The 27,341-nt window shown below is 42.3% G+C and overlaps 1 protein-coding gene across 2 annotated transcripts in view; it reads right to left on the reverse strand.

The window, feature by feature from the left end:
- TAF4 (TATA-box binding protein associated factor 4) overlaps positions 1–27,341 on the reverse strand; it is a 77,502-nt gene that overhangs the window by 13,962 nt on the left and 36,199 nt on the right. Inside the window, exons 3-13 of one of the 2 annotated variants that reach the window (XM_082225863.1) lie at positions 19,963–20,123; positions 17,257–17,376; positions 16,102–16,221; positions 15,228–15,350; positions 13,305–13,394; positions 11,146–11,388; positions 8,939–9,086; positions 8,435–8,549; positions 4,168–4,337; positions 2,573–2,703; positions 547–672 (exon numbers count right to left, since the gene is read on the reverse strand). In XM_082225863.1, the coding sequence (XP_082081989.1) occupies positions 547–672; positions 2,573–2,703; positions 4,168–4,337; positions 8,435–8,549; positions 8,939–9,086; positions 11,146–11,388; positions 13,305–13,394; positions 15,228–15,350; positions 16,102–16,221; positions 17,257–17,376; positions 19,963–20,123 (1,547 nt within the window). Of the gene's footprint in view, positions 1–546; positions 673–2,572; positions 2,704–4,167; positions 4,338–8,434; positions 8,550–8,938; positions 9,087–11,145; positions 11,389–13,304; positions 13,395–15,227; positions 15,351–16,101; positions 16,222–17,256; positions 17,377–19,944; positions 20,124–27,341 lie in introns of both variants that reach the window. The other variant, XM_082225862.1, reaches the window with a different exon arrangement.

Consider the following 27,341-nt stretch of genomic DNA (forward strand, 5'->3'; position numbering starts at 1 on the left):
TCCCCGTTCAAGGGAGTACAAAGCATTTTCCACTTCAGTTTCTGGGTTACAGTTATAGGCTGGGATCCAAGGAGCCCACTTAGACCTGAGGAAGTATTCCCATCCACACCAGAATCCTCCAGCTGTTTTCACAGAATCACAGAATCGTAGAGTTGGAAGGGACCAAGAGGAATCTTTTTTGTAATATGGTGCTCGAATCCAAGAACCTGAGATTAAGAGCCTCATGCTCTACCAGAGTGCTGCTGGGGGCAATTTCAAAAATTGCTGGGAGTGGCTTCCGGATGATGAAGGACACCGACACACCCTCCCCCCAAAAAGGTGGTGGGGGGCACTGTGTGGATGAAGCTCAACATACAGTCCTTTTGTGGTTCTGGACTAAAGACAGCATGCAAAAGAGCAGCATCACACTGTGTGGCATTTAGGGTTAGGAGAAGAGCCTCCCGTCTCATTTCACAGCCAGGAGAACAAAAGAACCGCGGCTCTTTCAACGTCAAATGCAACACTTGTCAATCTATTAGGGGTGAAAAACAACAACAAAGCACTTGCCTTTGCTGCGCGCATTAGAATTTCCCTTTCTTGTTCATCTTTCCGCTGTTTTTCTATTTGATCAAGTTGTTCAAAGAATTTGAGCTGCGCCCGAACATCACTTGCTTGTTCGTATCTTTCATCATCCTAAAAAATGTGGTGAAATGGTTTTCATTAGGAAAAAATGGGGGGGGGTCACAAAGCTGCTCAATTGTACTGCACAGCTAAAAGAGAGAATATCTATATATATATACACACACACACACACACACACACACACACACACACACTAAAGCTCAATATGTTCACTTAATTGTCTTCAAACAGCAAGTTAATCTTTAAACTCATACAGCTGGCTAAAAACGTGTTGTTGTTTTGTTTTTTTAATTCAACAATCTTTTCTATGATCTCTTCAGGGTCCATGAACGTTCAAGTGATATTTTCAGCTTCCTTTTTCAAAAAGATTCTTTTTCCCTAAAAGCCCAGTTCTTTAGGTGATGGAAACCTGTCAAGCCAACTCAAGAATATCTGAAACTTATTCTTCTTTTAATATATTACACAATTTCATTTCCAGAGCTTGGTCTAAGGCGGAAAAAATAGGACAGCCAGTAGATCAGGCTAACGGTTCATCAGTTCCTCTATTTTGTGTCGGATAATGGCTGGAGGTGGATTTTGAGAAAGCATGTAATGGCACAGAATATCAAGACAACCATTTCCTAATCTCCTGTCCAGTCCAGTGTTCAGCCAAATTAAGTTTAGATATACTCTAACCATAAGTAAGTCCAATTTTGACCTTCTCTGCCAATAGCTTTTTACATTTGTATTTGCCCTAAGTCCTTTCCATGGAGTAATTCCAGCAGCAATAAGTTCCACCATTCAGCGTCATGCAGTATTGGGGGGGGCAGGGAATAGAGGGGAGGGCAGGACTACAGGAGGCAATATTAACCAGGCAATTTTGGGTATAGAAATAAAGCAAATTTATAAATTGCCACCCCAAACAACACACCCATTCTATTCCCTCTTAGACTATAACAGTTCATAGTTAATGAAACTTTGAAAACGGCACCATGTTATACACCTGCAACTCAGGGAACTGTGAGAATTGGGGGGGGGGGAGCTGAAGGTAACAGAGCTGCCAAAAGAACACCCATCAATGGGAGGCTTTACACAAAATCTGTCATTTGGCTGGCCAGTGAGAAAGAAATCTCTTAGAGATTTACTTCACCCAGGATGACAAACCATGGCTTTACGAGGTTGTGAGGCTTGTGTATTCCCTCCTATCCTTCTTGCTTCCTTTGTACGTGAGGGGAGGAGATTAGAAGCCTCCACTTCTCATTTGCTATTTCAGCAGAATATATCAAACTATGGTTTGCCCTCAAGCCAGGATTAAACTAGGGTGTGTACATAAATATAAACTTTAGGAGGAAATTCAGAATCATCATCACCCTCTCCCAATTTTATCCACCCTGCACTGCCCTCTTCTTAATGCAGTGGATAAATCTATCTGATTTGTCATCATACCTGACAGCACCTCCATTGGTTTCATTTCAAAGTGCAAGAATTTGCCACAAAAAGGACCAAACAGGAGCTAAACCTAGCCAATGATTGCTTAAATCTGCCCATTTATTTATCTATTTAATGAAAGGCATGCAGACTTCAAAAGAAATTTAAGAATTTAACTTGATAGCAGGTTTCAATAACCCAAAGTAGCTTTTCCTTTTTTTTCCCCCGTCCATGCAACAGTGTTTTATGTCCCAAGAAGCAGCCCTGGCATAGTTATTAAAGAGGAAAAACATTCCTGTTGTTGCTTTATTCCCATAATGCCTCCATTGTTACAGCAAAGACAGTGTCTAGAAGACACACTTGATTTCTTCAGGCCTGGATGCTTTTGTTCAGCACCATGAGGTTCTCTGCTGCTACGAAGGCTACAAAACCTGTAAATCACAGGCTAGAAACAGAATTCCTGGGATTGCATCTGAGCTCATTAAACCAGAGCTCAAAAGAATACAAGTTGCCAAACCTTCTCACTGTCGGTAAGACTATTTACCTTGTAAGACATATTCTTTTGCTGGGCGGTCTCCGATACCTTCTCAACCAGGTTTTGTAACCTTTGTTGCGTTGCGTGCGATACGTAGCTAACTACATCAGGGTGGATTTCCGTTATTCCATGTTTCTTACCTGTGTTTCCAACAAAAGCAAAGGCATTCAGTAAGAAACCTAAGCAGCCATTGCCGATTCAGAGCCGAGTTCATGTAAAGAATCACATTACTTGGTTTCTTGTTGGTTGACTTGCCACTGAATGTGTGAGATGACTCCACTGGAAAGCACTGAGTTTATGGTGATTCAAAAGTTCTACCCATGATGTCTGACCTGTGATGGCCCTTTCCTACGTATTTAACACCACCTGATACTGCAGCCCCCAAAGCGATGGCTATGCATGCACAAAAAGCCCCCCCAAAAAACCATTCACATAATGTAACTTACAACCCAAGAGCCCCATGCAGCTGCTTTTCTCAAACAAAGCTCAGCAATTTACTACAGTACTATGCACCAATGTTTTTGGGTTTCCTAACCAAGCTAATGTTTTTGGGTTTCCTAACCAAGCAGATTGTGCACCTATTGAAGTATGTGTGCTACTTAACAGCGATATTAACTAGTTTCATTTCATTTTATTTGCAATGGGCTTCATGAATCTCATTGTGCTGCTTTTTGGAAAAGAAGTGTGTGAGGAAGGACACTATGACCCTCATTTTAAAGATGGCAAATATCTAGCGACTGACCTAACCAAATATTATTTATTAGTATTATATTTATACCCCGCCTTTTTCCCTGACAGGACTCGAGGCAGCTTACAGATTTTTTTCAAAGGCTATGCAGCAATTTAATCCTAGATCTCCTAGGCCCAAGCCTACAACTCTGCATTACAATCTATTTCTCCAAGTTTGAAAAGTTGTTTACAACAAGCAATAACTTTTGCTAGAAAGGGAAAGACGGAAGGAACACTTGGTAGCCTGCTATAGAAGCCTGATAATTATGCTTAGCTGGTGATCGATACACAGCTATGACATAACATCCAATGGAAATGGTACGTGTGTATGTGTGTTTGTACTTGTGTGCACAAATTCATTCTGCTTTGCTGCCTGTTAGGTGCAATTGTTCTGTACAGGGCAAGTCACAAAGTTACAGCAGTAAAATACATGTTATCCCATACTGATATCCTCCACAGGGAAGCTGTAGCCAATTTGGGTTCCTGATAGCTTGAAACCAGGTTGTCCATGTTTTTTAAAAAAAAACAACAACAGGATGTCTGAAACACAGAAGCTACTTTTCTGGTGTGTAAAACATGGGAATATTTTTAAAGCTACTATATAAAAAGAGTCTCTGAATCACTGTACCTAGTGCAGATGGCTCTCAGTGGCCTTTAAAGATAGCACATAGGGAACTGGTGCCTTTGTCCCATCCACCCCTCATTCTCTATCCAGTTTTGCTTAACAGAATGAATCTGTGTGTCACATCTAAGCTGTGCTCAATACGGGCCGCCACTGCTGGAACAATAACATCATCACGTGGAACCATAAAAGGATGGAGTCGCTTCGTATCACCAATTGGGCCATTACGCTGCCGAGGTTGACAGCAACTCACCTATTTCGAGTATCCTTCTTTGCAAAGGTGCCGGGAGAAGAAAGGTTTCGTCTTTACACGACCTTGTTAATGTGCCCACCAACTCAGAATTCGTGGCCAATATACGTGCGCTCTCTTCTGATAGATTAACTCCTGCCATCGATGCGACATCATTGATATCATCGTCATCCCTTCAGAAAGAGGGAACAGTAGTTTCAAAATAAGTATTTTTTTTTTAATCTGTAAATTTCCAAAAATGCCAGGAATTTGCAAAACAGAGAACTGTATTCAATGAGCAGCTGAATAGATACTGGGAGGGCGGGGGCAGCAAAAACAAATTGAAGGGTATTTTGCAAAACAATACGGAATTTAAATGTGATTGTATTGGCTCAAATCTGGATATTTTTGGAGACACTGCCACTTGGTGCAAGGCAACTCTGGTTCTCTCCAAATTTTATCACATTCCAGAGGTTCGTAAGCAGGCTTCCTCAAACTTGGCCCTCCAGATATTTTGACACTACAATTCCCATCATCCCTGACCTGCTAGCTAGGGATCATGAGAGTTGTAGGCCCAAAACACCTGGAGGGCCGAGTTTGAGGAAGCCTGGTCTTAAGAATGGAAGGCGAGCTTGCTGGATCAGGCCAATGGTCTATCTAGTCCAGCATTCTGTTCTCACAGTGACCAACTAGATCCCTGCGGAAAACTAGCAAACAGGACTCAAGAACAGGAGCACTCTCCCCATTGCGGCTTCCAGCACTCCCTCGACAACTGGGAATGGCAATTGGACGGAAGACTCGAGAAAGCCCCACTGAATGAAAGGAGATCTTCTTGGCTATCTCTGGATCCAACCCATAGTAAAATATTGAGAGTATCAAATCTCAAAGAAAAGTAAACTGAATCCAACAGAACTACAGAACTTAATTGAAAGATGAAATGTGGACATTTCTTGACTGTTGTCGAAGGAAGAAACCTTAATGAATATGAATAATCAAAAGGCGTGGTTCAAATTTATGCAAATAAGGCATTAACGCGTCAGTAGATTTTCCCATTAATAAATTTAGGGGGGCTGGGGGATAATGAAAGACAATCCATAATAATAATGACGACAACAACAACAATGGGGCTCCTGTGTGCAATGCCTATTTGTGTGTTCGATAGTGTCTACTTTCCACAAGATGAATAGTAACACGATTATAAATTTGATCATAAAATACACACTTTAGGTTTTCAGCTAGGGGGTAACCTAACGTATCATTCTAAAATCCATACGTGAGCTATACCTTCAATAGGCCAAGTAAAATGTCACTAAACGTCCAAGCACTACAGGAATCATCAGTCTAGATCTGCCATCATCAATTTGGACTATGACTCCCTTCAGTGCTGATGGGAGTTATGGCCTAAAATTATGGAGGGCAGCAAGTTAGCAAAGGCTATGCTAGAAGGTAAGTGGTGGTTGGGAGAGAAAATCAGAGGGGCGGAGAGAGAGATTTGGCTGATGGTAAAGCTGCGAGTTTGCATCTATGCAGGAAAAAATGTGAAACCTGCACAGAGCCTTCCCTCACACTCCACTTTGAGACAAGTGTGGCGTTTGCCTCCTAGAATGGGTCATAAGGAAAGGGTTAAAATAGGTGTGATGTGATTGGCCAGTGAGAATGCAAGGGGGGAATAAAAGTTACGAGTGGGAGGTTTTGAAAGTCAGTTGAGGTTTGGGAGTTGGAGTTGAGGTTTGGGAGTTGAAGAAGGAAGAGGGAGATTTAGGTGTGGGCTGGTAGAGTTGTATTATGAGAGAGTGAGAGGAATTGTTAGGTGGAGTCAGATAGATAGTTGGCATAATCAGTTTGGAGTTGTTAGGAACTAAGAATAAGAATCTGTCAAGAAAAACTAACTGAAACCATAAGCTTGTTCCTGCATTTAAAAATAAACATGATTATTTGTTTATGTTAACAACTGACTGGACTCCGTGTGTCCCCGTGAGATATGGGGTGGTGGCAGCGGAAAAAGCAAACGCAGTGGCGGCACAGGGTCAATAGACCGTCAAACGTCCGGAGGCCCTGTGTGTGATCGCCACAACAAGGTATAGTATCAGCTTTATCAGCAGCTAACTATTTCCCCTCTCCCTTCTTTACCATCTAGCCCAATGAAGAGTGCCAGAAATCCTGCAAGCTTGCGTGCTATTTTATAACAGTTTGGCCTAATAAAGGTATTGCCCTAAATGCAGAGATTTTGAATTTTTCTTCTTCCTATAAGCCAACAAGAATAGCATCACTTTTCCTCTAACGCATCCTGCTAGAGTAAAAGGAGTGAGTCATGGGTTACATGAATTATTGGGATTCTAAAAAATAATTCACTGAAGAGCATCTATTGCTTTTTGCACACGGTTCATAATCTCTATTGTTTTGGGATCTGGCAACATGAATGTTACCACAAAGAAGGCTGATCGCTGGAGAATTGATGCTTTTGAATTGTGGTGCTGGTGGAGACTCTTGAGAGTCTCATGGACTGTAAGAAGATCAAACCTATCCATTCTTAAAGAAATCAACCCTGAGTGGTCACTGGAAGGACAGATCCTGAAGCTGAGGCTCCAATACTTTGGCCACCTCATGAGAAGAGAAGACTTCCTGGAAAAGACCCTGATGTTGGGAAAGATTGAGGGCACAAGGAGAAGGGGATGACAGAGGACGAGATGGTTGGATGGTGTTACAGAAGCGACCAACATGAGTTTGACAAAACTGCAGGAGGCAGTGGAAGACAGGCATGCCTGGCGAGCTCTGGTCCATGGGGACACGCAGAATCGGACACAACTAATCGACTAAACAATAACAACCACAACATGAATGTTATGTGGACACCGACAGAAGGTGACAGAGCTCAGCATCCACAGGCTAGATTAGCCGTTCTCAAACTGTAGGGTAGATGGAATGAGACAGGTGGAAGAGAGAACGGTATAACAGACTGGCGGTCAGGAATCAAGGAGGAAGAGATGGGGTGGCTCAGCTCATTGACTTCCCCAGGTCCAGCAGGGGGAGCTGTTGCCTAGCAACAAAATAAAATATAAAGGATACCCAGGTCAAACCTAGCTTCCTGTATGCTGGTACTACTGCCCTTTCCTTCCCACAGGAAAGAAGAATAAGCAAGATGTGCTGCTTTCTGGTTCCAGCTGTGCATTTTATAATCCAATGCATGTAAGTCGACCTTTTCATGGGAGACTTAAGATAGGGGCTCCTCTATTCCCTCTCATACTAAAGCCACCTGGAGAAAGAGAGAAAGGTGGATGGGGGTAGAAACTGAAGACCACTTCCATCACCCCTAATATCTGTGGGGAGGGGAAATTAGTGGTATATTGAGATGGAGGAGTAGAAAAGAAGAATGCCTCCTTGGTTACCATCTCGCTTGGGGTTTATTCTCTCTTTGTTGCCCCTAAAATCAGGAAGGGCTTTCAGACCATTCCATCTCTCCTTCTCTTTTTTAAAAGGTATGTTGGCAGGATACCTTGCACCCCCAACAGAGAATGGGTTCTTCCCAGGATTTCCCCCGTCGCTGCTGCCTCACAGAAGTGGGAGAAGAGGTCCTGATCCAGCCTTATTTGAACCCCTTTGCTCAAATTGACAGAGCCTAGTCCATCAAAGTAGGCTGCCAGAAGGCATCTACACATGAGGATCTCTGTGCTTTAACCTATCAAACATGGGGAGGCATATAGAGTATGGGTAGGCAAACTAAGGCCCGGGGGCCGGATCCAGCCCAATCTCCTTCTAAATCCGGCCCGCGGAGAGTCCGGGAATCAGTGTGTTTTTACATTGAGTAGAATGTGTGCTTTTATTTAAAATGCATCTCTGGGTTATTTGTGGGGCATAAGAATTCTTTCATTCCCCCCCCCCAAATATAGTCTGGCCCCCCACATGGTCTGAGGGACATTTGACCGGCCCCCTGCTGAAAGAGTCTGCTGACCCCTAATATAGAGGGAGACATTCAGAAGTTGTATAGGGGTCCGCCTGCCTGGATTCCAGAAAGATTTGAGAGACACTGGGCAGTATAATAAATACAGAAATGCAATTCAGCATGGAAGACAGAATGAGCCTACTATATTTGCTAATCCAGATAAGAAGATATTTAAAAGATCAGTATTTATTCCCTGGGTGCTGCAAATCTGCAGCTACTGAGAAAGCAACATAAAGCATAACCAAAACACACACACAAATACGAAGTATCTGCCGCAGGAACAGGTGTCATTTCCAGGATTGACACCCCCCTCCTGCAAATCTCTTTGCACTAATGCACAGGATTACTTACCTAAAAGAACCTCCCCCAGGTTCTTTGAGTTTGTTTTTTTGAGCAGCAGCTGCTTGAGTTGAAAGTGTAGAAAGAGCTTTGGTTCCAGGTAATACTGTCTGTTTTACCACAGGGACTGCAAGGAAAGGAAATCAAGAAAAATGCTCTGTAATTCAGAATCCACACAAACACACCAAAACCAGCAGAACGGTGCAAAGTCTTTACCTGAAGCAGAATTAAGAGGAGAGGGAGTTAAGCATAGAGTATACGTAGTCCTGCCCCATGACCTGATAAATCTGCTACCTGAGATGCTAGCTCAGAAAGAATGTATATTTCCTGTGCGGGTTTTCTGACTTTCAAGAATCCGATAAAAAAACTTCTCCAAAACAATCATGTACCATTAAGGGGCCCCGTGACTGAAAACATTATTTTCCAAGTGCAATGTTATGACACTGCATCATATGGCTGGTTTTTTAAATTAAAAAAATCCCATTACAATAAATAACAAGAATGCTTCTCTCTTACCTGTCTGAAGTGGGTTTAGCTGAATTTGTTGAGGAGCAGTAAGCATAATACGGTTGTGCGGTGGCCGCAAGGCTACCATAGGGGTCTGTGTCAATGTCACCTGTGGTGGCCTGATCAACGTGCCTGGCTTTTGAGACTGCTGAATAACCTGAAAACATTTGAAAAGACATTCATTTCAATAAACCGGCTAAGAACAAGAAAGCCTAGGTGCACTTTTTTAATAACATGAATACAAAGCTGGAAATGAATGAATTGCAGCTAAAATATTATGTTCACTTTTCACATGGTCTCAGCCCTAACCCTAACCCCTGCCCACCCCCCTAATATTCTTAAGAGGGTCTCTTCTCCAGTCTTCAGAGAGTAGCTAGAGGCAAAAAAGGGGTCCTTTCCTTCCACTCTGCAGTTTTAATCTGAAATCTTAGGCGCAGTAGTGCACCCAGAACTCAGAAACTGCTTGTGCTAATTAAATTCCCTGTTGCAAAATGAGCCTAGAACAATAGGAGTTTCGAACACTGACCTTGAGCTCCTTGGAGGAAAAGGTGGCAGAGAAACGTAAGAAATGAATAAAAAGTTTGAGAGTAGTTGCAGTTGACTAAGAATGCCAATTCAACTGACTGCTTTTGGAACCCTTTAAACAGGACCTTTTTTCAGCAGGAACTCACTGGAACTCAGCTCCAGCACCTCTCAGGTGGGTGCCACTGCCGTTATAAGAGAACATGGAAGACATTAATGGTGAGTTCTGGCACCTCTTCTTCTAGAAAAATAGCACTGCCTTTAACCATGCCGCTAGTCTTTCAAATTAAAGCAGGCCACATGTGAAAAGGGTATTTTCCACATCAACCTAATATGGTCTAGAGTTGCACGATGAAAGATTTGCTTTATGCAGCCCTGGAGTGGCCCCTTGTTTTATACAACCACTACAGCCCTGTCCAAAGTTTTTCAAGAATGAACACCATTCCATTTTTTGTGGGTGATGTTGCTCTGCCACACTTGGGGTACAAGGTTGTCAGAAGCCTCCCCCCATAATTTAGATACACCTTGTGGATCATGAGTGTATCTTGCCATAAAGCCCCATTCCCCTGCAGCACAGGAGCAGTGGGTTTAAGAGTAGCCCATCCTCACAGTTGCAAGTACAGGAAGAGAAACAGCTTAGTTCTTCAAGTAACTAAGAGCAGGAATGCTGACAGGTAAGTGCGGGTAGTCAAATCCAACACAGGTTTGAATCATTAGACACTAGCAAAATCAAACTAAAGAATACTGTCGTTTGTAAATGACAGCAGAACCTCTTTCAGAGAGGTTATCAATGCACATACGCAACAACTGCCTTGCCATTCATTTAGTGTGCTGTTTGGTCTCTTATCAGTAGCCAGCCTAATGCTCCTAGGAACCTTGCAATCATGGTACAATGGATATGGCTATCCCCTAATACTTGCCCCTAGCCTCTGGCAAATCATTTGTATGCTGATTCTGAACATGCAAGTTTTAACTGTTGTAGTTCGAAGAACTTTTCTCCATGAACTTTTAAAAGCTACCTGCTGCTACTGGCTATCTTGCAGAAATGAATCCAAGAAGTTGCTTTTGGCCTATGTGAAGATGTACCTCCCTTTAATTTCTCCTGTACCTACTGCCAATAAACTCTTCGTTTTCAGAGAGGCTGCGATGGCAACAACACACAGCAATTGCTAGAGTGAGGATAGAAGTTGTGTCATGCAGCTCAGGGCCAATGCACAAAGGTTTGTAATATATCCTTGATAGAGCTTTTCTTTATCAAGAAAAAGGAGGTATGGGTAAAGGGCATGTGAAGAAGAAACAGCTTTGGGGGGTGGAAATCATCAACTCTTTTTACATCTACAGCTTTTCCATTCTGAATTGCTCTCTCCCCTCCTCCCTCCACACCAAAGCTATTTTTCCCTGCAGCTGAAATCCAGCTGGGAGCGATTTGGAGCAGAAAAATGGGTAGGGAGAGGGTTAAGCACACATGCTTTACATGCCCACCTCCTGAATAAGCTTTTCCAGAGATGAAGGAAAAGGAGACCATTGACTACAGAGCAACACACATTTGTACCAACTGATAAACAGGCATGAAATATCGACAAGATATCTGGTTTTACGTTCAGTTTATGCCCATTACTGACTGGCGTTAGGAAGGAAAGGGTTCAGTTTTCTGGGAGGTAAAGTGTAGGATTGATTCATTTTGGTTTACACACCACCTGCGTGGGCTGCCCTTGTTTGCCAACCCCAACTTGCGTCGGCTGCGTTAGGCTGATGACGGGCTGCTGCAAGGTACTTGTTACGGTGGCAGGGGTCTTTCCTGCTGTGCGCTGAACTGAGCCGCTCAGCATCACCGCTGTCAGGGCCGTCGTGGGCTGTGTCGTGGGCTGCTGCTGCTGGCTTTGCTGAATGAAAGCCGCCGAATCTGGAGTCAGCTGTCTCAAGGCAGGTAAGCTCCGCTACGGGAACAAAAGAGGAAGTGACGTCACACTGCTGTGTGGCAAGTGCTAATGCTTACGCACACACACACACACACACACACACACACACACACCCATAAAAATGAGCATCAGTTTCAGTTATCCCTGGAAACTTTGGAAATGTGCAGTACAGTGGTGCCTCGCAAGACGAAAAGAATCCGTTCTGTGATTCTCTTCGTCTAGCGGTTTTTTCATCTTGTGAAGCAAGCCCATTGAAGGATTAGCGGATTAGCGCTATTAGCGGCTTATCTGCTGATCGGATCAGCTGATAAGCGTCTTAGCGGCTTAGAAAAAGGGGGGGAGGGAAAAAAACCAGCAGGAACTCACAAGACAATGTCGTCTTGCGAAGCAAGCCCATAGGAAATTCGTTTTGCGAAGCACCTCCAAAACGGAAAACTCTTTCGTCTAGTGAGTTTTCCGTCTTGCGAGGCATTCGTCTTGCGGGGCACCACTGTAGTTTGACATGAGTGACACTCCCATGTAGCATACTGTAAGACAACGAACACAGTCAAGAATCAGAAGTTATCTCAAGCCTTGCTATCCAAAGATAAAAATCCCTATCAAACAAGGAATCTTAGGTTGTATTTGTAATACTTACTTGTCCAAAGGGGACAAACTTTCTCTGTGGAACAGTAAATTCTATACTCCAGCTGAGCGAACAACTTGGCTACAATATTTCACAAGAGGGGGAAATCAATAGCCCAAAACTGTGCCGATTTTGCCTTCCAATTACTGAATTGACCACAGTGATGCCCCCATTTGCAGGGGCAAGTGGGGGTAATAATACTGACCCATCTTGCAGAGTTGTTGTAAAGATGCCTGCGCAGCGTGAGAAACGCTAAAGGCAACTTAGAGTTGTGCGTACCTCTTAATACCCTGGGATGAAAATAGTACTTGGGAATCTGCCCCAAAGCAGGGAAAAGCCCGTCCTTGAAGAGGAAATAAAATCTACAGTCTGCAACTCTTGACTGCACAGGCTTGACAGGAATGCTCAAAGCACTGACGTCTGAGACAAGGAGTGCCTCATGAGTGCAAAATCTGACATTTCTGTGCAGATCCCCTAAGACGGACTGGAAATACTGTGGATTTTACCACATTATCAGCAGAAACCAAACAAAAACGCAGAGTATACTGCATTATTATTAGTAGTAGTAGTAGTAGTATCCTGCCATCTGACTTGGTTGCCAACAGTATGGTGCTAGCTAATATTTAACCAATGGAACTGGCTCATAGAATTCTTATTCTTCCCATTATTATTATTATTATTATTATTATTATTATTATTATTATTATTATTTGTTGTTGTTGTTGTTCTTCTTCTTGTTGTTGTTGTTGTTGCTGCTGCTGCTAAAATTTGTAAACTGCCCTTCATCCGCAGATCCCAGAGCGGTTCACAACATACCCAGGGCATTTCACAATAATTGCTAGTTGGAAATCAGAACAAGTGATATAATATCAAGCTTGAAAACGCACGTTTACATACACCTTGCACACACAATACAATATGACTTGGGATTCATACATGTTAAATTCCTATAGTTCCTCCATATACACCTTTTTTAGGAGGAAGGGATGCTGAGAGCAAGAATGCATGTGTATACCCAGGATCACACATCATCTACCAGATTTCCAGCAGTGATTGTGTGAACACAGTAATTCAATATTCTGCATACAGAATATTGTCACAGCTGCACTCTATGGTTTTTACATCAAGAAAATTCCCCTGTGATTCCTTTTATGAAGGAACAGAAAGAGATTTTTTTTGTTCTTGTAGTCAGTCATCTTTACTACTTTAATTTGGTACCAATTTTTAATAGTGTTTCCCGCTTCTTTACTGAGAAGGGCAAGAGGCTTCTCTGCCAAGTGATGCAACTAGAATGAAGAGAGGTTGTTACCTTCAAGAAAGGCACAAGGTAAGGTTGAGGTGAAGAATTAAGTTCCCGGTACAGTCTGCTGGTGAAATCTTCTGCTTCAATTTTTCCATCCTGAAGAATAAAATTCAGATTCAGATTTTTCCAGATAATGAATTCCAGATATTAAGCCCTCAACAATTTAAATGTATAAGAAGGACATATCTTCTTAACAAGATACAGTTGTACCTTGGTTGCCAAATGCCTTAGTACTTAGTTTTGGCTTCAGAACGCCACAAACCTGGAAGGGAGTGTTCCAGTTTGCGAACGTTTTTTGGAAGTTGAATGTCCAACACGGCTTCCAATTGAGTGCAGGAAGCTCCTGCAGCCAATCGGAAGCTACACCTTGGTTTCTGAACCATTCTGGGAGTCGAATGGAGTTTGACAACCAAGGTACCACTGTACTTAACTGGGTAAATTTATTTAAGGCATTTTGCAAGAAGAATGCTACATATTCATCCAACATTAAAATACAAATAACACATCTGCTAGGAAGTTCAGTTTAAATACATTTTTAATACACTTGAACTGCTCTTATTTTCTATGCTCATAAGCAGAATGCTAATTCAAAAAGTCACAAAAAAGTGTATGTTTACATCAAATGGTAGAGCTGTTATTTTGACTGGATTGTTTTTTATTTCTCTGCTTTTTCAGTAGTGTGGTTTTTCAATACTGGACAGCAATGAGAACATCCATATAGTTTTCATTTCACATGAATGAACTCTGTCTTGTTAGGGTATAATCTTGCCTAAGTTTTGTTATTCCATACACATGTGACTGTTGTAATTAAAAAAAGTTGGGGTGGGGAGGAAAAGTCCCATATTTTCATTTTAAGCAGTCAATCTTTTTAATGTTTTGAAATTATTTCCTTAATTCACCTTAAAAAAAGGTGACATGTTTTAAATGAATGGATAGCAATAAGACGCTGGAAAATTATGACAGGTTGCTGTGGAGAAGCAGGTTGCTTCTCTGTAGCTTTCTCTGCTCATTGGCCTTATATCTAAAAATAGATGTTCTGAGTTGCATCCATAACACCTTGTACATTACTTCAGAATTTGCTCTTCGGGTTTTACAACAGGGGTAGCTAACCTGTGGTCCTCAGGTGTTGCTGAACTCCCAACTCCCATCAGACCCTGCCAGCATGGCAAATAGTCAAGGATGACAAGAGTTAGGAGTACGGCAGCATCCAAGTTTCAGTAGAGCATGAGACTCTCATGGCTTTGAGCCCTACATTGGGCTACAAGATTCTTACATCGCAAGGGGTTGGACTAGATGACTCTCACACTCCCTTTCACCTCTACAATTCTGTGCTTGTATGCTATGCTTCTAAAAGGATTAACCCTTTTCTTCCTAAGCAAAAGGAGTAAACGCATGAAAAGCATCTTGTTATGTCTACTGCTTCTCAAATCTTTGTTTCGCCTAACAGTATTGAAAGTCAACATTTTAATCTCTTATTTTCAAACTACGTTTCGTAACCGTATGTTTGTGGCCTGGTTCAGACAATCCAGCGGACTGGAGATGAGATACGGCAAGACTCATGCTCCCAAGGCCTCCATCCCCATCGTCTCCTTCATACATGCAAGGAGGAAAGTGGAAGTTTTGCTTTAGAACAAATTGCGGTTCTGTGCTGCACCTCAACTCAAGGAACAGTGGTTTGTTCCAAGCGAAGTTGTTAAAAACAAATGATTAAACTATGGTTTCAGATCCTGACTTATTAACTGAGTTTAGTTAGAACAAACCACTGTTCCTTGGGTTTTAGACAACATGTGAACTGTGGTTTATTTTAAACCGGAAGCCTTTGTTCTCTTTCTCTTATATGCAAAGGCAAAGGAGAGGGGAGAGACTCATTCTCAGTCAGCCAAGCTATGTTTCAGATGAGGATCTGAACTAAACCGGTGTCTCTCTTACCAGCAGGTGCTGAACTAGTTCTTTCACATTAGCGGCAGTCTCGGAAGACTGCTTTCCAGAAGAGGCCAGTTTTATTAGCGTGGAGAGAAAATTCTTGCATTTCTTCACATTTTCCATGGTTTCCTATTGGAGGGAAAGATAGAAAAGAAAGTGAGAAGGGAGAGGGGTGTTTTTTTTTTTAAAAAAAATGTATTTGAATTCGATCTGAACACTATAGAATCCCTTTCAACCCTATCGATTGGCAACACTGCCATTCAAATTGTGTTTGGCCAGGGGTGTGGCTATTCTGTGCCCATGCATAAAAAACACATGATGTGATAATGGAAACATGCCAGATTCTCAAGGATCCTGGCTTCCTTGTTTTTGCCTTAAAGAAAGTTTATGGCCCTTGTTACTACAAATATGTTTCATAGCTTATGGGGCAATGCCTGTTGAATCTTAGAAGCTAGAAGGAGAAGCTGAGCGATTTCAGTGTCCTGCCCAGTTCTTTGCCTCTCCCATCACCACTAGGAGTAGAATAAATTGTGCAAAGTAAGATCAAAATAAGCAAATTGCTTATATCATTTAATCCAGCTGTCCCCAACACAGAAATTAGGTCATTTTGGTGCAGAACTTGTACTTATTTTGTTTTACAGCATGTGTGTGGCACAGTAAAGTTTAGCATAATTCCCACAAACATTTACACGATCACAGCACATTTGCCTCACTTAGCAGTTTCATACCCATAAGGTACAAACTGGAGTGTCAATACTGTGCCAGCGAAGTAGTCAGTATGCCCTACACTGAGCACTTGGTGGTAAGTTAATGGGTTCCTCTCTTGGAAGCTGGCAAGATTTGGCTTTTGACTTGCAACAAACAGTCATTGGGAGCTTACTGTGGCCGCAGCTGAGGCTATTGCGGCTGCTTGCACCGCCCTTTGAGACGTTCCAGTCTGCACAGCAGTTGCTGTTCCTAATGCTGTCGTTTGTGCAGGATTACCCAGAACAATCTGAGGCTGCAAAGATACACAGATATCAGACAATTATACAGAGCTGCAAATGGAGGGAGGATGCATTTTATCAGACGCAATATCCTCCTTACAGTGATGTTAAAACAGGCTCCAAAAAAGAGAGAGATTTGCTCTGGCCACCCGTCTGGCGCAGTTAAATGAAACAACCACCAGGTGGCACAAAGCCCTATGGATTCAGAATTCAAGACACTGGAAGTTGATTAAACAAAGCATGTGTTTTTGGTGCAAAAGGTAGAAGGCGGCAGAACACAGGACCTATGAAACGGGCTACAGACCTTGTGGTGCAGCAAAATAAATCTATTTTGCTTCTGCTTCTTAATAATCACTCCCAATTATTATAAGGGCACTGTGCATGCAGACAGAACAAGCATGAGGGTAAAATCTGGGGGGGGGGGGAGAGAGACTATGGTTTGCATCCCACATCAGTAACACAGTCAACATATGTCAAGGAAGAATCGGTGCAAATCAAAACACACTGAAAAAATTGCACAGTTAAAAGCTGTTATCAGGGGGAAATGTTTAGAAGCGTAGTCACTGAAAGAGAAACTCTTTGCTGGTTCCACCTATCCGCTGACTCCCAAAAGTCTAAAGTAGCTGCAATAACTATCCACAAGTACTAACCTGGGCCACCTGTAACATAATTTCAGAGGTGTAAAGAATCTTCAGCGATGCTATAGTTGTGCAGCTCCTGCAGAAAGTCCACACCCCTTCTGAATTAAGACACTTTATCATTTGAATGCACCAGCTTTTTAAACCTCAGTAAGGGCTGGACTATTCAGTAATTTCTGTTTGCACCTATTATTGTACTTACTCTTCCTTTACAAGCTACATGTACGCCTCACCGTGTTTGATGGAGTCCACTCACCTACTTGGGAGAATGCCCCACTGGCCCCAGTGTCACTTAGTTTTACATCTCCATCATCTATTCTCATAAAAATGAACGGCGCCCAAACAGCACCCTGGGTCTCAGCCAATGTTCTGTTTTAGGATTAGCCGGCAAACGTATGTTGGCAACCTTACCTGAACTACAGGGGGCCGCTGTAGCGTTGTCGTGGGCTGTACAGTTGTCTGTGCCTGAGACACTTGCTTGATTATAGTGGTTGGAGCCACCTGCCGCGCAATGATAGGCGTTCCAGGAGCCTGCAAAAAAGAATCCCAGGTACATTCACAGAGAAGTAGCCACATATAAATAGATAACATGCCCAGTTTAACCAAGAATCCAACCTAAGGTAAGTTGGGCTGAAATTTTAAGTCCCAGCACTTTCTTCAGTTCTGCATCCTTTAAAGCAAATCCACACCCAGTACTTAGTCCCGAATAGTTATAGCTTTGAGTTGTTTCAGTTGCACATCATCATAACTTTGGATCTAGTCTAGATTTTTCATAAGGTTTTTTGTTTGTTTGTTTGTTTTTAAACCAACAGGTTTATAACCCACTAGGGCTGGACGATATCTGGTTTTCAACATTGTGATATATCACCAGCTAATCATCATATATATCACAATGTCTGAAATAAGGATAGAGCTATGTAGAGGGGTTGACTGGCTTCATGGTTTTCCCCACATTGTGATTTCTGCATAGCACACGAGTACGAATGCGCGCACACACACACACACACACACACAACCAGTATCATGATATGGACTTCAAACCAGTTTTGGACAATGTTCTACATGATTCTGTGGGCTATAGGGCTGGAATCACAGAAAAGTCACAGGGCATCTCTTACTATCTTGATCCCAACATTGATATGGCAAGTTAGATCTTCATCAAAAGTTACTGTGAAGATTAACAGAGTACAGGATGTAACTTCAGGGAAGTCTGAACTTGATAACTGGCATTATTAATTAGGCTATTTTATTATTAAAATTCCAAAAGCAATATGTCAGGTCTCCAAGCCTCTAATAAAAAACCTTGAGATAAAGGCTGATTGTCTGCTGGAAAAAATCCTCCTTTAATCCTAATATTTGAAGCTGCAATGTATTAATTTATTTTTTAAAAAAATAAAATAAAAAATCACATGGTTTAATTCACTTGTCTGAATTTGCATAAAAATGTTATGGCTCTAAGACTAAATCAGCATTGTTCTAATAGGTATTAACTAAACAGTTGAGGTAGAATCAGAAAACATGAGGTTGAGGTCAAGGCGACGGCCGCCCCTCTGTCACTGCCGTCGCTGCAGCATCAACATCCAGAACGTGTAGTAATTAATTAATTAATTAATTAATTAAAGGGTCCCCAGATTCATTGGAAAAAATCTGGTAGCCTTAACCTAGGGGGCAATTCTGAGCAAAAAGCACAGTGGAGGGGAGAGGGTCAAGCACCTCTCTACCATTCATCCACTTCCAAATGCAACTTCCTACGGCCTTTTCTTTTTGTTTGAAAACCAAACAAAAGAAAGCACATTGATAACACAGTTGCATGCACCACCCATGAAGCATCTAGCATTGGCCTCAGTCGGAGTCCTGAAGTCTCATGCTTGCTTCTGACCACAGTAGCCAATTATATTCATGCACATTTCATGTTCAGACCATTAACTTCCACATTATTATTTTTTTAAGGTGTGATTCGGAGGAGGAAATTAACAAACTGATCTCCATCTAACTACAGAAAAGTGGGTCACGATCCAAGCACAAAGTCTGCAGTAGGCCTCAGATTTAATTTGCAAACAAATAAAGAAGGAAAGCAACATTGCTAGTCTTTAGGGTTCTACATAGTGAAAGTGTTTGCCGTAAACAAAGTTCTGGACAGGAATTCCACTCGTAAGGCGCTGGGAGTTTTCATGACACAACTATCAGCCAGGAAATGTACGTCTCCAGATACACACTCTTTCCCCTTTCCTTTACGACTGGCTCACAGTATGAAAAGCCAAATGCAATACCGAGCTATGCAAACATTATAATATATGCATGTTAAGCAAATCCTTGCAAATTTGCCACATTTGGATCATTCGCTTCAGCTATGAAATTCGAGATTCAGGGCCATGGAAACCTGGACCGCTTTTAACACAGCGGGTGAAGCTCTAGGATGGGAAGCACTTGCAAAGGATATAACTAGGAGCTGCTTGTTTTCGGGAATAAAAGCTTCACTGGAAGGCTGGTGGGTAAATGCAGGTCTCTCAGTGGACTGAGAATCCTGCCACCTAGGTGATTGACTACATGGAATTGGCAGAAATGACTGGCAGAATCCGAGACCAGGGAGAAGAGTTGATGAAAGAAGACTGGAAGAAATTTAAAGATTATTTACAGAAATATTGTAAAATTAATGAATGTTAGAAGGATGTTGGATAAACGTTTCCTGCTGTAATGCTTTAGGAGATATGGAAAAAATGGTTTATAAATGGGTAAAAGCTTAATGGTAAGGACTTGCTGAACTAACAAATTGAAGTGGAATGCAAAGAAGGGAGGTATGAGGAGGTCTGGGGAAATAAGTGTAAGAAAGATATGTTATGAAAAATTATTTGTTTTTTAAAATGTTTTTATGTTGTATTTTGTTTCTTTTTATTTTTTATTTTTTTCATTATTATATTTAAAAAAAACCTCTAATAAATATCTTTTAAAAAAGGAGAGAATCCTGCCACCTAGAGCCAGCGCAGACATACTTAGCAGGCACGCAGAATACAACACAGGGCATGTCAAGGGGAAACACCTGGAGGCAGCCAGCTTGGATACCCTCAAATGTAAGGAAATTTAAGATTTTATTTTACTTACGTTTCTCAGTGAACTGACCTGCACAGTCGAGATCTGGACCGGAGAAGCACTGGTAGGGGTGGCAGGGCGAGGAGTCATGGTGGTTTGAGGCTGGGACTGCGCATGGGCCTGCATTTGCGCCAAAGCTTGTTGAGGGATCATCAGTAGCTGGCCATTCTCGCTACGCACAAGAACCATGCCTGAAAGGGAGGGAAGAAAGTGCCCGTCAGGATTGCCTTGGGGAACAGGAAGTCATTCCACATGCGGGATCAATGAAGATGCAACTTGGGACACCGTTCAGTGAAAAGAGTTTCAATGAGATTCTGGCATTGTTTTCCCAGGATAGTTAAGCTCAAATTAACCAAAGAATATTTCCATTGCCAGACTGCACAATGGGGAACATGGTCCAATGACACTGTGCATGCCTTGCATGCAAAAGGACCCAAATCCAATCCCCAGCCCCTTCATTTAGAGAGTCAAGAACCTCCCAAGGCAGATCCATCCTCCATGTATTATAAAAAGGAAACAACACTTATTTGACCCCAGATGTTTGACACAGAGGGGTAAATCTACAGACACAGTCCAAAAGACACACAGGGAGTTTTGTATATATGGGAGAATTTTAAAAAGCAAGTGGTCCTCACTGACCTGGTGCAAAAAGATCTTGTCGTCCAGAGGAGCCCTGGCTGCCTAGATAAAACACTGTAGCTCCACACACCCTTACCTGGGAGTAAGGCCCACTGAACTCAGTGTGGCTGTCTTCTGAGTAGGCACTTAGTTACTGACTAGATGCAAGTCAACAGCACCAGATGACCATGCTCAGCTAGGAGCTGGGGTGGATTTCACCCCATGCCTTGCAGAGCCAGGCCAACGCTGCCACCGGGCCCAGCACTGGCAGCAGCAACAGTGTGATTTCCTGCTAGCTCGCTTCTGACAGTTTTTTTTTTAAAAAACATACCACATTTGTATACCACTCTTCCTCCAAGGAGCACAAGTGTACAGTGGTGCCTCGCAAGACGAAATTAATTCGTTCCGCAAGTCTCTTCGTCTTGCGAGTTTTTTGTCTTGCGAAGCATGGTTTCCCATAGGAATGCATTGAAAATCAATTAATGCGTTCCTATGGAGACTGCCTTCAGAACAGGTCCGGGGACAGTCTGTCCCCGGACCTCTTCTGAAGGCAGGCCGGGGGGAGAACGGCAAGCTCCGGGGACAGAGGTGAAGGGGCAGCGCTCCTTCGCCTCTTTCCTCGAACCTCTTCTGTAGGCAGGCGGGGGGAGAACGGCTTTTCTTCCCACCGCCAGCCTTCAGAAGGCTGTTCTGAAGGCTGGGGGTGGGAAGAAAAGCCCTTCTCCCCCCACCGGACTTCAAAAGAGCTGCGGGAAGTCCGGCGGGGGGCCAAGGGATTCCCTCCCAGCCGCCCGCCATTAGAAGCGCTTGGGGAAAGCAGCGCGCTTCGCTGCTTTCCCCGAGCGCTTCTAAAGGCAGGCGGCTGGGAGGGAATCCCTTGGACCCCCGCCGGACTTCAAAAGAGCTTCGGGAAGTCCGGCTGTCCCGGAGATTTCCCTATGGGCTTTCGTCTTGCGAAGCAAGCCCATAGGGAAATTCGTTTTGCGAAGCGCCTCCAAAACGGAAAACCCTTTCGTCTAGCGGGTTTTCCGTCTTGCGAGGCGTTCGTCTTGCGGGGTACCACTGTACATGGGTGCTGTCTCATTTTAACAAGAGGTAGTCTAGGCTGAGATACAATGAATGTCTCAGAAGTTCCCTAGAGTGTTTCAGAAGATCAGAATGCAGGTCTCCCCAGTCCAATTCTAGCATTCTGTTTAGGAGACTGTGTGAGTTTTCATACTTATGTAGTTACTTGTCTAGAAAAGCTATTGAGATTCTTCCCTGTAACTCACTTGTGAAAACAACAGCAGAAGGAAAAACCTACTATTAAATTCAATCTCTATTAGGGCAGCCTTAAAAGCCACCAACCAATTAAACAGAGGTTTTCGTCAGAAAAGGGAACACAAATTGTCTAACTTCTAAATTAATTTCCCATAACAGATTTAGTCACAAAAGTGGTTATAAAAACCATAACTGGCCTCCAGTGCATCTGTAACAGACGGCGCAGTGCTGAATTACATCCCAAAAGAAAAATAAAAAGGACGAGGCAAATAAAGCTGCCGTTCCCTGCTTAACCACACATATCTACACTCTTAACCTGCTGTAACAGCTACAGTAGGGAAAGGGCTGAAAACAAAACTCACACCTGTTCTCAGTTCTTTTGGGCAGAACTAGGATGTAACAAATCCAACACAGTTTGTGAAGCATTCATTCACTGAAACTCATCTAAAGAAATACGTCACGCTCTGTTCACACATAATAATTGGAGCAAGTGATGAGCATGCATGTCTGAACTAGCCCTATTTAACAGACAGAATTTGCACATCGCCTCAGAAAACAAGGCAAAATTTCTATGGAGCCAGTTCACACATTCAGCCACAAATAATCAAGTGCAGAGTAATAAACCAGTGTCTAAGCATGCCTGCACAAACACGCTCAGCGTGGCTGCGAAGAAGGATGACTTGTGCTGTTGACAAGCATTATCTACATCGAAGGGAGAAACAAGATATCTGACAAAGAATATATCACGAGGCTCTCCAATTTCACTTTTTAAAAGCATTTTTAACCTAACGTATTAAAGAAAGGAGTTCTCCCTGCTTCTCCCTCTTGCTTAAATGCTCCCTTGCACTTAAAGGATCAGGGCTCATCCTTCCGTGTGCGCAACCAAAGGATCTCAGGCACTAAAGGAAGGTGGAAGTCTCTGGAGAGCTTCTATCAGCCCAAACCGCCAGTTCAGGGTTAGATGGAGGACAAAGATAATGCAATACAGGGTAGTTTTATGCTATCTTCTATGGGGCCTGGGGAGTCTCTACAATAATCAGCACAGCCAATAGCAATATCCATCAAAAGTCACAGAAAGCACACCACCCAACTAAAAAAGCAGAGAGCCTCTCCTTTATCTCTGACCACAGGAATTTGCCCAAATTTTAAAAGTCTAACATTACTTTCTAGATGCAACCAAGCTCAGGATAAGTTGCCTAACTTGGTATTATTATTCATCTTTCTTGTGGCTCTAACCATGTGATGCCCCTCTTTAAATCCCTCTTCAGTCCACTCAAAAATCCTGAACAAGCATCTCATCCTTACCTTTAAAGCCACCTGCCTCTTCTCCCCACGACCTTCCGCCACTCAAAAGTCTCTTTCCCCCTCAAATGACTCCCAATCTTTTGCCCTTTCTGCTTTTAGATCTAAAACTGCCTCCCAGAATGCCTTCATGCACCCACCTCCTTTACCTCTTTCAAGCCCCTCTTTAAAACTCAGCTTTTCGAAGAAGCCTGTGGAACAGCTCCATATTCTTGATGTAGAAGAATGTAAGAGCCCTGCTAGGTGAAATCAAAAACCTATCTGGTCCAGCTTGTTACTTTCCACAGTGGCTAGCTAGGTGCTAGCTAGGTCGCCCACTCAGGTGGTCTGGGAAATTTTAGTTATGGCACTACAGAATATCACAGGGTGATGACCCAGAAAGGGACGTTCCCAGCTTTTCTGTAATTGAAGTCTGCATTTTGTTCCAGGCTGTTTCAATCTTATGGTTTAATTATGGTTTAATTTTTGTGTATATTTCAGCCCTGGACTTTCAAGTGAAGGGCAGATTATAAATAAATGTATTTAAGCAGCCTCCTGGTAGCCAGGTAGGCAACAAGGATTTTCATCATGCAGGCAAGTGAGTGGGCTGGAATGCTTCCTCCGACCTCTGTGCTCAGCATAAAAACCAAGTGATGTGCAAGATTCCCACTGCCCGTTCCACAGCGTAGAAAGGGGATGGGCTGCTGCAGGAACAACAGGGATCTCTATCCCTCCTCTGCTAACTATCAGGAGGCTAGTGAAAAAACTTCGCAGGCTAGTATGTTTGGTGGACTCATTTACAAGGCAAACTTTCTAGGGAAAACTATGCTCCCACATTCCTGAATAAGGTCTTAATCAGAACATGTTGCATGTTCTTATTATTATCCATATCATCCGCCAGTACCATCCAGAGGCATTGCTTCTTTCTTTTGCTGTTTATTGTTACTCCTCGTTTTTCTTTCAAGGGGCAAAATGAAATTTTATACTGGGTTTTCTTCCCTTACTGGATTATCCACGGATTGAGAAAATCTGAATTTAGCAGAGGTAAAGTATGGGTTGACACTTGAATAAGGACCTTGTGTGAACACAGGGGGAAATAAATAAGCAGTTTCAAATCCACAATAAACTCCAGTGTGGATGAGTCCCAATTGTTCTTAATTTGCATAATGTATACATGTCACATAATTCAGGTTTTCTTGGAACATAATTCTTATTTTGTATGACTAAATACAGTGGTACCTCGGTTTTCAAACGTAATCTGTTCCAGAAGAGCATTTGAGTTCTAAAACATTTGAAAACTGAAAACTCAATACGGAAGCCTCAATTCAGAAAACTCAATACGGAAGCCGTGTGTCATGTTCAACTTCCGAGGCATGTCCAAAAACCGATGCATTTACTGTACTTCTCTCATTTTCTTAAATTTGGGTCCCCAAATATAGGGGTCGTCTTATACATGGGGGCGTGTTATACACAGAAAAATACGGCACTTCCAGGTTTATGGTGTTCGAAAATCGAAACGTTCGTCAACGGAGATGTTCGAAACTGAGGTACCACTGTACATCTTTCTCCTAAATCCTACCCACCTGCTTCTAGATTCTGGCAGCACCCACATCATTTAACCATAAATCTTCTCCATTCATACCTAGACATACACCCCAGCCCTGAAAGTAACTTAGCTAATGACGTCTAGCCCATTCTACTCGTCAAAAATACTCGTCAAAATTCAACACCTGCCTTAGCTAACAAAAAATCTCCAGGACATTAGCTCATCCATTGATCAGAGGCTGTTCATTGGTAACAATTAGGAAGAAAAGTGGCATTAATCATTCCATCTGAGTCAATATTCTGAAACTGGTAGCCATGCATTGGTAAAGGGAGGTTTCAAATTTGTATTAGCCTTCACATGTCAGCAAAAAAAAAGGCCATCAGCTCCATCAGTTTCACAGTCTATACAGAAACATTAGCTATGTTCCTTGCAGATATTCTGATAAAGTTGAAATGTTTGAACAGCAGCCTTAAGCATCTTCCACTAATTTAGGGCTAAGCAACATACTCGGCACGAGCATCACGTTCCCCCCTCACCTCATGACATGCAATTAACATACCAAGCTCAACATGCTGAATGACTGCAAATGAAGCAAATTCACTAATAATGGGATGTTTTACTATAACATCTATTGAGTAAGTGTAATGTACAAATACTACAGATGGCCTACTTGAAACTCAGGGAAACGAATATTTGAAAAATATCAGATGGAGGATTCATATTACTTTCTCTTCAAGCCCTAAGCATTTAGAATATGCCAACAATGCATAGTATATCTTTGGGGATATCTCTGCTTGATTTAAAAAGGGCTTGATTTAAAAAAAGAATGACAGAAAGAAAGCACCAATGGGAATAATTTTCAACAAGCATGTGTTCCATGCAAAAGTAGTTATAAAGGAAGATATTTGGCCAGTGAATGACCTTCCCCCTAACTCTTTTCTGGGATAATTCTGAAATCTTCAAGACTGGTAATTGACAATAAAATTCTACTGTGGTCAATAGAGTTTGCTCCCATGTAAGTGTGCATAAGATTGCATCCTTAATATACTGGATTTTCTGGAATATGCTTACCAGAATCTTTAGAAAAAGGAAGGAAAGAAAACTGAACCACAGCCAGGTTTAATTGGTAACAAATATCATTTTGTTTTTCTCTCTAATCATGATACAATATGCACACACTGCAGCTTTCTCAGCAAAAATCAAAATTGCCCTCTTTTAATTAGTAATTATAAGTCACAAAGGGTATGAACCAGGCAAAGTTAACCACTTTTAAGTCACACTGGTCTCGATGTAAAAATGCTTAAATGAATCCCACTGAAATCTGTGGGATTTGGAAGTGCCGAACTTTTCCTGGATTCTGTTCCTCGAGTACAACAAATCACAAGCGTTAACTATAAAAACTTTAGCGCCCTCTGCCATCCCCAGAATCTGATGTTTTTATTCCAACATATAAATATGACACAGTCAGCAAACAAACACTTTTTGCCCATTTCTCTGTCATATTCTTGCCTTCATTAAGCCTAAAACGAAACACTGAATCAGCACAGATCTTCAGCATACTCAAAAATGGAAAACAAACACCTGCTGCTCTGGAAAATGCATATCAAGTGGCACTTTAAAAAAACACCAAAAAAACTGTCACCAATGCTAAGACTTCAGAGAGGAATTAGCAATTCTCCCAAAGTGAAACTGGCAGGGCTAGAGGAAAACACAAATGCCTCCAGTTAGAAAGTGTAGTAACATATACGAAAATACAGTACATGTCTAGGACATATGAAATCAATGCAGAGCCTTCAGGGTTCAGCATCTCTCCTAGAGTGATGTATTTTTCAAGCTTTCTAGCTTTCCGTCTCACCTTTTCTGCTCAGGATACCTTCAGTGTCAGCAGTGAAACTTCTCTACCTTGCCAAGAATTATGGGGCATATTCCAGTGCAGGCAGATTCACCCACTGCCTGGGACTCCTGGAGTTCACCATTGCCCTGCGTGAACTGAAACGCACCTTTAGCATTCTTGCCAAGATCAATAGCAGCAAACAAGGAAGCTTACCAAGATACCGTATTTTTCGCTCTATAAGACGCACCAGACCATAAGACGCACCTAGTTTTTGGAGGAGGAAAACAAGAAAAAAAATATTCTGAATCTCAGAAGCCAGAACAACAAGAGGGAATTGCTGCGCAGCGAAAGCAGCAATCCCTCTTGCTGTTCTGGCTTCTGGGATAGCTGCGCAGCCTGCATTCGCTCCATAAGACGCACACACATTTCCCCTTACTTTTTAGGAGGGAAAAAGTGAGTTTTATAGAGCAAAAAATACAGTATCTTTTCGCTGAAGAACCCCTGGATTCCCCAGAACAGAGTCTGAAAACTACCGGTTGAAAAACATTTCACAACTAGAATATGCATATTCCAGGCCATGGGAAAAGGGCGTCAGATGCCTGCAACGGAGTACTGGGATGCACTAACAACTAATTTAATCCAGATTGTACTAAATCGTTTAGGCCATGATTCTCAGCAAGCATACTGGGTAGTAAATTAACTCAGTGGAACTTACTTCTAAGCAAACATGCTTAGGCCTGTACTGTAACAAAGATAGTGATGCTGCAATACTTATTTCAATTACTTAAATGCTTAAGAGTGCAATCCAAATTTACTGGTCATTTAACTAATGGACTTAAAATTTGTCTTTAATTTCAACATAGCAAGCAA

This window comes from Podarcis vaucheri (assembly GCF_965113315.1).
Source record: "Podarcis vaucheri genome assembly, chromosome: 6".
NCBI lineage: Eukaryota > Metazoa > Chordata > Lepidosauria > Squamata > Lacertidae > Podarcis > Podarcis vaucheri.